The sequence below is a fragment of the Thermobia domestica genome, chromosome 4, assembly GCF_964235325.1.
Source record: "Thermobia domestica chromosome 4, izTheDome1.hap1.1, whole genome shotgun sequence".
Lineage (NCBI taxonomy): Eukaryota > Metazoa > Arthropoda > Insecta > Zygentoma > Lepismatidae > Thermobia > Thermobia domestica.
In genome coordinates this window covers 11198060-11210843 of record NC_137457.1, presented here as the reverse complement: position 1 = coordinate 11210843, position 12784 = coordinate 11198060, and the positions used below count along the sequence as shown (strand labels likewise).

Genomic DNA, 12784 nt, shown 5'->3' with positions numbered 1-12784 from the left:
ATAGATATTGAGAAAAACGAATTATTTCACTCAAATTTATGATCAAACTTCCACATTTATGTTATTTAACATTTATGATCAAACAGGTAAACGCAAGACGGTTCACTAAAACAATATTTTTTTCCTAATTGATTACAGTTGATTTTTGAAAAGATGAGAGCATGCATTATACGAGACGTATTCGTAAGGTAAGGTTACAACTGTAGGCAGACAAGTCTTTTGTCCCTGCATAAGTTAGCGATATTGATTTTACGATCAACTGTCGCCTCCCTTTTGCGATGATCCTCATTCTTACGTAAAATATAAAGCAAGTAAGACGTGTTTATAATGGCTGCTTCAATTCAGAATCCTGCCAAATATGAAACACGTTAAGTCGTGCCTTTTCTTCAAGCATATGGTAAAGTGACCAATAGACATTCTGAAAGCACGAATACATATTTACGGAAACATCTTTCTGGACAATATTCCCGCAACGATCAAGGAATAAGCTGAAATCTGGCCCCAGCACCATACTTTAGAATTCAAAACTGGAACTCAGAATGTACTTTCCAAACTTAACAACTGTTTCTGCAATGAGGTCTATTATGTCGAAAAATAACACATGTGTAACAACTAAATACGTTTGTCCCATATAAATGTATACATACTTGTGAGATAATAATGGTGGTTGTAAGCTTGTCAGTTGATACTTTCAAACAAAAAAAAATGGAGTAGGAAAGACGTATTAGAGGCATTATGTAACGTTGATCCATTATTGTACTTAGTAAGTAACAGAATATTTCCTTCCATAAGTAGTTCTTTTAATTGTAGCAGAACTAATTATTGTATAAATCATACATTCAGCAGGTTCCGTAATCTGGTAGTTTCATATAAACTCCAAGTTCAGTAGACAGAAGACAATAATGTATTGCAACTATTACTTCATTTAGGGTGCATAGCGCTCCTTGCCCAAATGTGAAATACATGTGTTTCCGGTAGGAGACTTTGAACGAATACAAACAAAAGCAGCAAATCGAATAGAAGTTTGGTCAGTATCGTTTGTTTCATATTGCTCCAGTGTGAGATGCGGTTGCTGATTTGTATTAAATTTTGAAATCATTCTATAAAAATATACTATCGATCTTATAGTGCAATAATAGTTGTAAATCCTTATTAAAACAGTCCTATCATTTTCTGTAGAGCTAGATAGCAATTTCGGGTGCAACATTGTATATGGGTATTTATAAGGAACTGTTTTGTTTTCAGTGACTATCCCATTCCATCAATTCCTCCACAATGACTAAATGTATTGGATGATTTTAATCACAGGACCAAACAAAGCACAAATAGCCTAAAGAAAATTGTTAAAGTCAATAAATTCATTAATTAGTCAAATTTTGCGGTAGTCCAAGAGTACTACTCTGAAGCTAAACAATCTGTCAGAAGCACTACCTTCTAAAAGGTGGTAGATCTTTAGAAGAGTTGTATAGTAAGAGTAACTTTTGTCGTTTAAAAATTTGCACAGTATGGATCACTGGTAAAGCACTCACCTCTGGTGCGCTAAAGTTGCTGTTTAGATTGATAGGTAGAGAGATAAATTTGTGGTATTTTTTGTCTAATGCATCGTGTGTCAGTTATCCCGATTTGCTTGAATTTCTTCTCACTTTCTCATTTCAAAAGTTTTCCATCATCATTTCATTCCCTTAGTCATTCATCTCCATTAGCCTAAAACCAATAAATTTAGAACCTTAAACTGAAAATCTTCAATCTTTTTTGTTTGTTTGTTTGTTTGTTTCGATTGAAAATAACAGCAGAAAACTCATCAAATGTTCTGCATCTTGTATATTGAATGAGGTTCATTCTGGTAGTTTGAAGGAAACCGAGCATTACTCTTCCTAATGCAACTCCTTCGATAGTTACCACTACTTTTATATTGAATAGAATTATCAATATAGAAACCAGTAGTTCTCGTCTAATGAGAATTTTTGATAGATACTACGTGAATAAAATGTCTTTAGTTATATTTTTACGTACATGTGGATGTTAAGTTTATTATAATGATTTGGAATATTTATACAAATCATGTACATGCATAAAAGGTTTGAGTAAGTATATAAATTCAAAGCACTGAAATTTTCTCTTAACTGCTGTTGTTCTTCAGAATATTATATTTTTCGTGTTCCTAAACCAGTTCTCTACTGCAAAATTGCGCCCAATGAGAGCACTGAAAATAGATTTCCCTTGGTAAGACTGTCATGTCGGTTGAAATGAATTAACTCCATTGTCAACATACTAGTTAAAAACTATAAGGCGACTGTTTGATTGTTCTGCTGATTTGTGAGAAGTTTATTTATAGGTTTTGCAGAGAAGTCATATAAATATTATCGCTAGCTTCTATCTTTTTTGGTAATCCACGCATGATTTTTATTCCAACCGCTTCATATATATATATAGGGTGTTTAATAAGTAATGGTCATAAATTAAACCGTAGATAGTACACGACAAAAAAGTCTTAGTAAACATGTGTCCGCAAACGCTTCGTAACGGAGATAGGGGCTGTCGAATGTGTGGGAAAATGAAGTTTCGACACGAATATCTCAAAATGTATGAATCGGACAGAGGGCTGTCCAATGAATGACTATCGAAGTCAGACCTACGCTATGCAGAAATGCATGGTTGATAACTCTGCAATGCGCGCGCAAGGGATTCCCCAAAGAAACGGAGGGATTCCCGGAAAATTGTCCAAGGAAAGGGGGCTCGAGATGAACATCGAGGGCGAGTCTATCCACCACTAATTCATAAGTCGTGGTACCAGGTCGAAAGCGCGAAAAGATACAAAATGGCGGACAATGTTTACGTGCCGTATGTGGTCGCATAACCAGCAGGAAATGAGAGAGGCAATCGAAGTGTGGTGATGTACCTTGTAAATGGCTCCAGGACGAATTCCGACAACTAATGCATACGTACAAGTGTGGTAGCACTTAGGTAAATCAAACGGTATGCAAGGCACTGATGAAGTATTATGTGCTAAGCAGTTAACGTAACTAAAATCCGCAATGGGAAAAGCATGACAACATTCGAGTATGTGGGAGGCGAATCTGAAATATTCCGCATGTTGGACGCGTAAGTGTATTACAAAAAGCAAAAAATGATGGACACGTCGTGTTTGTCCATATCAATAAACAGAAATCGTCTTTTTGGTAATGTGTACAGTATTAATCATAAGGTAAACCGTAAATACTCAGATGTGTAACCACAGAAGAGATGCATGAGAAATTAACTTATCTCTATCATTAAAGTAAATGTTGGAAGTGTCGTCCATTCATGCGAATGCATGCTCGTATCCGTCTTTGCAAAGATCCACGTACTCGTGATAACATGTCGGCATCCTGTTGAATATGTTCGCAACATTGTTCCACCCTTTCTCGAAGGTCTTTTAATGCTACAACAGGGGTAGAATAAATTTGCGATTTCACATGGTCCTAGAGAAAGAAATCTAAAGGAATTAAGTCCGGGGAGCGCGGTGGCCAAGCAATAGGCCTCCCACGTCCTACCCACTTTCGTCTGAATCGGGCATGTAAATGTTCTCTCACACGGTTGAAGAAATGTGCTGGCGCTCCATCATGCATAAACCACAGTCGCTGACGCCTATCGATAGGTATATCTTCGAGTAGAAGCGGCAAATCATGTTGGAGAAATCGCAAACATGGGATTCCAGTTAATGCATTAGGACGAAAGAATGGTCCTACGAGCTGATCACCTAAGAGTCCTACCCACACATTTAAGGAAAACCTACGCTGATGTCCTACCTCCACTATTGCATGTGGATTTGCAGGGGCCCATACATGAGAATTGTGAAACTTTACAATGCCATCCCGGGTGAATTGTGTTTCATCAGTAAATAGGACGTCATCAGTGAAATGAGGATTGTCAGTAATTTGTCTGCGAAGCCACTGACAAAACTGCATTCTCGCCGGAAAATCTGTGAGCGTCAGAGGTTGGACACGTTGCAGATGGTATGGGTACAACTGCTGGTAGTGGAGAATGTGCCATACGAGATCATTGGATACGCGTTCGGCAAGTCCCACACGTCTTGTGCTCGTTCCTGGGTTTTCGTCCACTGGCTGTAGCACGCGTTCTTCTAGCAGGGGTACGTACTGTCCTTGGCCTTTCCGGCCTGGAACAATGTGTAAAGCACCCATGTTCTCGTAGCCGCTGATGTATTCTGATGAATGTTCTTCTTTCTAGTTGCTGTCTCATAGGGAAAGTCTCGCGATATAACCTAGCGGCCTCTACCGCATTCCTGTTTGCTCTGACATACATAAAGTGCATGTCAGATTACTCAATATTACTGAACATTGTATCAGTGGCAAAGTAAACAATAATTTAGCAACACATGAATAGCACTAATTAACACTGCACAATAGTATCCCCGTGGCTTTCCAACACTACTGAAACGATTGCACTGTTCCCAGCAATACGGTGAAGTAAGTGCATCCACAAAACTGTAAAGGCACGCGCATTTGACACCTCTTCCATACACAGAACTATATCATTTACTGTAGGCGAGAAAGACAAGTGAAATCTACGAACCTCTACACTCTGAATCATTCTCCGAAGCGACTACTCCGGCACGACGAAAGCACGTAGACCTGTAGCAGAACCCTCAGGCAACATAAGTAACAAACGTGGAAAGGCAAGCGTGTTTCCAATTCAATGTAATCGAAACAATGTAGTGTTCTTACATTCAATATTTCTTGGCTTATGGAATGTAAGCTGATTGACAAGAACTGCGTGCACATTTTTTTCTTTACGTATACGTACAGGGGATCAACCAAATAATGAGCAATCTGCAGGCACTCGATTCATTGAGTTATTGTTGCTTTAAACGAGCTTAAGAGTTTCGAAGGACGGGACCTGCGATTTGGAAACTCTGGGATCAGAACCAGTGCATTCAGTGGGCACTTCAGCGGATTTGAACCCGCGATAACATGCACCCAAGGTGAGCTCAACGTCTGTTGCAACCCCGATTCAGTATTTTCAGCTGGCTTGTATGTTTTACCAGTGTTCCTTTCGGCCATTCCTTTCATTTTGTTTTACCTTGGTATTGATACAGTAAAAGAGTACTCTGTACATGTGCATTCGTCTTAGGAATGTGTTCTGAAGTAGTTCACAACATGCACCACAACCTTTCTTCGATTGCCTCTCATTTCCTGCTGGTTATGCAACCACACACGGCACGTAAACATTGTCCGCCATTTTGTATCTTTTCGAGCTTTCGACCTGGTACCACGACTTATGAATTAGTGGTGGATAGACTCGCCCTCGATGTTCATCTCGAGCCCCCTTTCCTAGGACAATTTTCCGGGAATCCGTCCGTTTTTTTGGGGAATCCCTTGCGCGCTCATTGCAGAGTTTCAAGCATGCATTTCTGCATAGCGCAGGTCTGACTTCGATAGTCATTCATTGGACCTCCTTCTGTCCGATTCATACTTTTTGAGATATTCGTGTCGAAACTTCATTTTCCCACACTTTCGACAGCCCCTATCTCCGTTACGAAGCGTTTGCGGACACATGTTTACTAAGACTTTTTTGTTAGTTTTGTCGTGTACTATTTACGGTTTAATTTATGTCCATTACTTATTAAACTCCCTGTATATATATCAAGCCGCTTGCAAACAAAAGTTAAAGTACGCTTTCTAATACCTTTAGTAAATTCACTTCTGTGTTTAAATCCTGGAATACCTGAAATTCAGTCTATGCAGCATTAAGTTTAAGGTAAAGTAGAAGGTGGTTGAATATAACAGTAGCGCAATAAAACTACTAAAATACAATATTGTTGGGAAAAGTCATCCCGCATTTTTCAATCAATATTGCAATGACACAACACAAGTTTCATTATTTACATTATTATATATCCTCTTTTTAAATAACGATGATATGAATATTTTCTAGAAATCACCTAAATTCAAACTCAGACATATATAATCCATTATTTTAAGACCAAAGATCTGCACAACAATAATATTTGACATGTATACTACGATATTCCCATTCCATGACTATAAAGAATTAAGTAAGTTCAAAAGCGTTTCGTTGATGTGCATAAATTTATTGTGTAAAGCAATATATTAAGTTCAAACCTAAAACCCGATTTTCCATATGTAGAAAAAGGTCACACAATATATCATATGTGTACTAGATTTGTAAAGAACCACTGCTTTATGCAGGTTCATGTGTGCCGACTACGTGGATGCTCCTGGGCTTCAGCACCCACACAAATAATCTTGTGGGTGCATCATACCCACCAAATATTTAGTGTCATAGAAACAAAATAATATAAATATTTCTTAGTTTGCCATTATCAAAAAATAATTAGCAATTAAAACAATGATAAGAATAAAAACAACAAGTTAAAATTTCTAACCTCTAATATAATTGTTTCTTTCAAATGTGTTTGTGCAAAGGCACCCAAGCAATGTACTCCCCCTACCTTGCATGTGTCTGCCCTACTCAAAGACAGTCCACACAATAAAAAAATGAAACTATATTGTGAATAAAATAGCATATTTAGGCTTGCTTTGATGTTGCCTTACAAGTGACACACTACAATACGACTTATCCTAATAGTACCGGTATATTTTGCTTTATCACAGCTCATCCCTTTATAACATAGTTCTTAAAAGATTTTAACAAAAACGAAATAAATGAAAAATAACGAGACTTCCCTGAAAACATATAACACATCCCGCCATCTGTATGCACTCACATAAATTTTAGAATGTCGGCGTGGTTGTCCAGGTTGGTTAAGTTTAAACAAAACTCTTCCATTGTGAAGTTTTTTTGACGGGGTGTTTATTTATCATAAGCTTGTATGCCGCGATGTTCCCTACAAACTTTGAGCTTATCAAGGTCTACCGTAAGGCAAACTTAGATAAAAATTAAACTAATTATAACCAAATACAACTACAGCATTTTTATAAGCATTTCCACCTATAGAAATGCTCTCAGTGAGATATATCACTTTTGATTGTTTGACGCCTTTCTGGCTAGATTTATAAGCTATCTTTACTTTTCTAGCACATGATGCTAAAGTGTCGAGATAGGCATAAACTAACAAATTTTACATAGTTGTTGTCTAAAAATTAAGTTATTTGTTACATATCGTAGTGAGGGATGACATTGACCGATGGGGTGACTTTCGACAAAAATTTAGAAAGTCTCAGTTTTCAGTACTTGACACAGATTAAACTTTACAAGAAAATAAAAATTACGGGTGCATTTTGTGTGTAGTACAATTACGAAAACAGGTTTTTCTGTAAAGTACTGAGCACTAAGATTTCATCAATTTGTTTACAGTCACCCCATCGGTCAAAGTCACCCCTCACACCGGTATTAAAATCTTAGTAATGATTTTAGCATCAATAAGTAATACCACGAGGAAAATATATAGGAATTGTAAAATTAAAACAGACTATTTACTTCGGGAAACATATCTGTTATAGAATATTAGAATACAATTTGAATATTTTAATATTTTAATATTTGAATTACCGCTAGTGTCGTTAATGTTATTATTATACATAACAATAAATTCTTTATTTGAATAGTGTGATTCAATGACGTACCTGGAAGATTCCGTATATATGAAACTCAGGACTCATTATGAAACAGTATCAGTAATTTTTTCCTCATTTTTGCTGTTGTTCAGTACCGCGACGGTAATATCATTTTAAATAAGAATTCACTGATTAAGATAGAAAAGATCTTTGCACAGTTAATATAAATATTTTCATTATGAAAGTGCAAATATTATTTTGTCACATGAATTGAATTCATACCAATAATAATTTTTCAATTGAAATGTTTTATTATTTTCTGTCTTAAAGTACAATACAAATGAAGAATTGTCACCATCTTCACAATAACGCTTCATAAATGAACAACTCACTAATTTGAGTTAGTGAGCAATTATGTCTTCTTTTATATTTTTTATTATTCGCAGTAGTAGTAGTAGTAGTAGTAGTAGTAGTACTAGTAGTAATAGACGTAAACTAGATATTATGTGATCCTCATGCGTAACGTATCGTCTAAAAAACATGTTGAAATGACAATATCAACTCGGCAATGGAAATGGATAAAACATATCCAAAGAAGTGTTCTTTTGTAGATAATATATGATCTCGCAGGATAGAAAAATTGATAGTGAAAGTTCTGATTACAATATAGTGAGGGGGCCGCGGTGGCTCAGTGGTAGAGAGTTCAACACTGGTGCTTGGGGTCCTGGGTTCGATCCCAGCCCCCGCCAAGTGAAATTTGTGGTGGACAAACACCGTGTGCATGGATACCCTCGGGGTTTTCCCGTTTCCTCCCACTTTCTTCATTCCATCATTTCATTCATTACGCATCATCACCGTCTCCTTTAACCTAACCGGCATAACGGTGGGACGTAAAACTCAAAGATTTCATTTTACAGTATAGTGAGAGTTGCAACATGAGCCTACAGAAGTACATTTCTGCTAAAACTATGGAAGCTGAAAAAGAAAAGAAAATATCAAGTTCAGTTGAAGGGAAGGAAACTGAAAAGTTAAAAACACTATCAATCTACTAAGACGGTTCAAGCCAAAATAAAGCAGGTATTGAAACGAAAGCTTCTTGAATATTAAAATGTGGAATTGTTTGAATCATATATAGAATTTGTATCAGAAACACCAATCAGAGTAAAAGTTCTGGTAATGAAACAACTTTTCTGTGTTCCGAGATATCCTTCACATAAGCGAGAAAAATATTAAATGCAATGAACAATTTGGGAATTGTAAACACACATGGACTGTGCTGAAATTCAGAAGTATGTTAGTTTATATTTATATGCACCCTTTGCAAGTAAATCGGTGATTGCAGAAAGGATTTAAGTCAATTTTGTACACCTACATACTAAAGTAAAACTCTCTCAATTCGTGATTGAAGACTATCCAGCTTGTGACTGAAGACTATTTATAATAATTGCCAAGTCTATGGGAAGTCTTGAAGATATTACAAGCTGGCGTAATAGCGTAAGAATCAGGTAGGCAAAAACATTTTTTTACTGGATACAAGTGACAAGTAAGAACCTACTCAGCACCCTAATGGTGTGACGAAATTAAGTATCACTACGAATATCTTTGAAACGAATTATCCAAGATAGACGATTGTCAGAAAGTATTGGTAAGGCGTTATTATAACAATGGAACGACAACTATTGATAATGGTATATATGAATTTTAAATATAAATAACACTCATCACTACACTCGTGTAATCCCAGTTCTCATTTTTCATATCTGAGCACTTGTGATGAAAAATAAACGCTTTTATATTGTTCTGAATAATATTATGTTTAACTCTGTAGCTGTAAGAATTTCTAAAAACAAACGTAGTTAAGCTATCATTTACTGTTCTTGAGTATAACTGGGTAAAATTTACTGTTATGTCTCGGTATTACAAAGTGTTTTCCGAATTCAAACTATTTTAACAACCTGTTTTATCAAATCGGTGAGAACCGGCTGAATATCACCCCTGCTGTTAAGAAAACTGTCAATGTAAGCCACCGGGAACGAACTTTGTGTTACATGTCCTTGGAGCAGTTATTACAATTTCTGATTTTTGTTTCTAACACAAGCCTGCTGGTGATGTTATTCCCATATTGGACATTCATCGTTGGCACTACTCCGATGTTTTGAAAATGGATGTTGCAAATCGCGTTCACTTATTATGCCTACCTCCCCACAGCAGTAATAAATTACAACCAATGGATGTGTCATTTTTGTAATATCAAAGTATATAATGAAGATGCATATAGACGATATATCCGACAGTTTCCTGAGAGGCCCATCTCTAAAATTATTTTTGGAAGACTGTTTCAGAAAGCTTGGAATCGTGCTCGAACAGCCAAGAATATTACAAGTGGTTTCAACAGTTGTGATATTTGCCCATTCAACCTACAAAGAAATCCTAAACATGTTCACGCAGCTGGAGATGCCCACACTGTTGACAATGCGAATGACAGTGCTAAACAGGCACAAAGCAATGAAGAGCACGTGAAATCTGGTGCAAATTCATCTTCATTGGATGAAGAACATCCTGGAGCTACAGAGCGAGATGAATATTATGCGCATCTACTAAGAAGAGAAACAAATTGCAGTTCCGCTTCTTCAGAAACCGTAATCTAAGTCCTCTGGTTTCCACAACTTCATCAGGATAGCGCCGCAAGAGGAACAATGTTGGATCAATAACATTTTCCAGTCCTGTTGTCATGAATATGATTCGGCGTACACCTGCAAATAAATCTTCCAGTCGGAAGGCTAAGAAAAATTCGCTACTGACAACATCTAGAAAGAGTAGATCGTCCGATCCAATAATAAAACAAGAATTCGATCTGAGTAATGTTTGTGTTTAGAATAGAACGGTATAGAAGGAGGAAGAAAACTGGGTTCAGTGCTTGAAATGCTATTTTTGGCTTCACGTTTAATGTGTTTCTAATGGAGATGAGCCATACTTTGTATGTGTGCGTTTTGATGATAATTGTAAGGACTGATGAGCGCCGTTTCCGTTTGCCTCTCTTGTACTGTCCTTATGCCACAATGTCGGGGGCATATGGACAATTCGCTATTGTTATCCTTGTTATTTTTTCGTAGACTAAATATAACTACTAATTTTCGTTTCAACTTTTTCTATTAAGTAAGAGTCTGTTGTTTCCAATGCCATAGTATCTAGCTTACAAATATACCATATATACAAATGTTCAGCTACGTTTCATTAGTATGTCCGTTTTCTCCCTTTCCTCCTATTCATTTGTTGAATAAATTCCTAGATAAAGCAACACTTTGTCGCTTTAAACAGCGAAATATCAACAAACAATGTAAAAAAACAAGAAAAACGAAATAACAATATCAAAAAGAGTACAAAAAGTATTATTTGGTCAAACTCGTTTAATTGCTCTGACACACACAGGTAGTTAAAAAAAGTCCACATCAGTTGTTACTTGATTATAGTAGTTCAATATTCTGGAAAAACAGACTTCTGTATAATTGCCAACCTATGGCATGCAAGATGGAATAGGTGGGTACCCCAGGTTATGCGGGATGGGACACTTACGGATAGTTTCTGAAGTAGTGTTTCTAATCTTAAGTTTCCATTGTCTATCTTACGAGCAAACTTCAAGTCAGAGTTTTTTTTGCTTACTCCTGGAGTCTATATATTACGATATCGCAAGAGTTCCTCCTTAGGTAATATTCGAAGTGCGGGAACCCGAAAATGTATTATAACAATTAAGAAATTGAGAATAGTATCAAGTTTAGAGAGATGCGTACGTTCCCTCATTGCTCATATGGGAGACCAGCATTCGATCTTGAGCTCTATTAGAATTTTATAGAATGTTGTTAATGAGACTGTATTGTGTAGTTCAGTAAATCGATAATAACCCAACATGCTCATCGAATTCTTAACTATCGAGATGTGGTGAGAGAATGTGAGTTTCAAATCAAAGATGGCACCAAAATCATTGTGACTGAGAGAATGTGTGGAAGGGGGTTATTTATATAGTACATGGAGGGAGGAGGAGACGTTTTCAGAGTAATGGTAATACTGTCACATTTCTTGATGTTAAGTTTCAAGCACCACATTTCACACAAGCCTATAAGGTAAGCCCTGTGGGACACAAGCCCTGTGGGGCAATTCTGTCATGGAGACACGATATAACTTATAATTGTCAGCAAAAGGTAGAAGGTAACTTAAATCAGCTGATAAATGTGAGTAGAGGTTAACCATGTAAGGACAAACAGTAGGGGTCCAGGTGCATTTCCCTGAGGCACCAACGAAATCATTGGTTGGGTTAGAAGTAACCCCTGAAAGAACAACTCACTGTTAACGATCCTTGAAGTAGCTACTAATTAAAGAGATAAATTTGTCATGTGTATTAAACCGATTGTAAGGCTAGTGGAGGAGATGAATGTGACTAACAGAATCAAATGCCCCGGAGATATCAAAGTAGATAACATCTAACTGAGTATTGTTATTCATATATTAAGCTACACAGGAAAAAATAGCACTCAAGGAGTTAAAAGCTATATTTTTTAAAAAGAAAAAGATATCGGTTCATGAGGACCTGGAGTGAACTGATCGAATGATTTGATTGGGAAATAATTGTAAAGATATAACATTACAATATCTTAGGTAGAATGGCTTTAACTTCATACAGAAGGATTTATTTTCGTTTTTCAATTACTATTAAACCAATATAATATTCTTCAACTTCCTGAAAAGGTGTTTCTTAAGTAATATAAATTATTATCCAAACGCGTAATTTCCACTTACTACTAATAATAGCAATAGTTGTAATGAACTTCGTTTCCGCTTAGGTTCAAAATATTTAAGTGGTTCTTCGTACGTTGACATTCTACTGTTTGACTTGAGCTTTGCAAATATTTCCTTCCGAAGCTCCATAACTGTGAGAGTGAGTCATTATTTGTGTTTGAAAAATCATATACAGCGTAATTACTCTTAGGACTTACTTGCCTTATGTTAAAGTTTCACTAACTGTATGAAGTTGGTCTTGGTATAAACTAAGTAAATAAAAATGAAAAGTGAAAGTAGCAAATAAAGATAATTGGTAATAGAATGAGAAGAACTATATAAAACATTGCCACTAATTTTGTGGTTAGAATATACAAATGAGAGAATAAACCTGGTGGCTTACAAATTGTTACTTGGTTGTTTCCTCTGCGGTCTACGGTAAAGACCTACCTTGTACCGGAGAAACTGACATCCTT

At 36.4% G+C, this 12784-nt stretch overlaps 1 protein-coding gene across 4 annotated transcripts in view; it reads right to left on the bottom strand.

Moving 5' to 3' along the window:
* Window positions 1–7713, bottom strand: part of LOC145683714 (uncharacterized) — a 145916-nt gene extending 138203 nt beyond the window's left edge. For all 4 annotated transcript variants that reach the window (XM_081755170.1, XM_081755167.1, XM_081755169.1 and 1 more), the window contains exon 1: window positions 7608–7713. Coding sequence is in view for 3 of the 4 variants with exons in the window: in XM_081755167.1 (XP_081611293.1) it covers window positions 7608–7643 (36 nt within the window). In the remaining variant the exon portion in view is untranslated. The remainder of the gene's footprint in view (window positions 1–7607) is intronic.
* Window positions 7714–12784: the final 5071 nt, after the last annotated feature.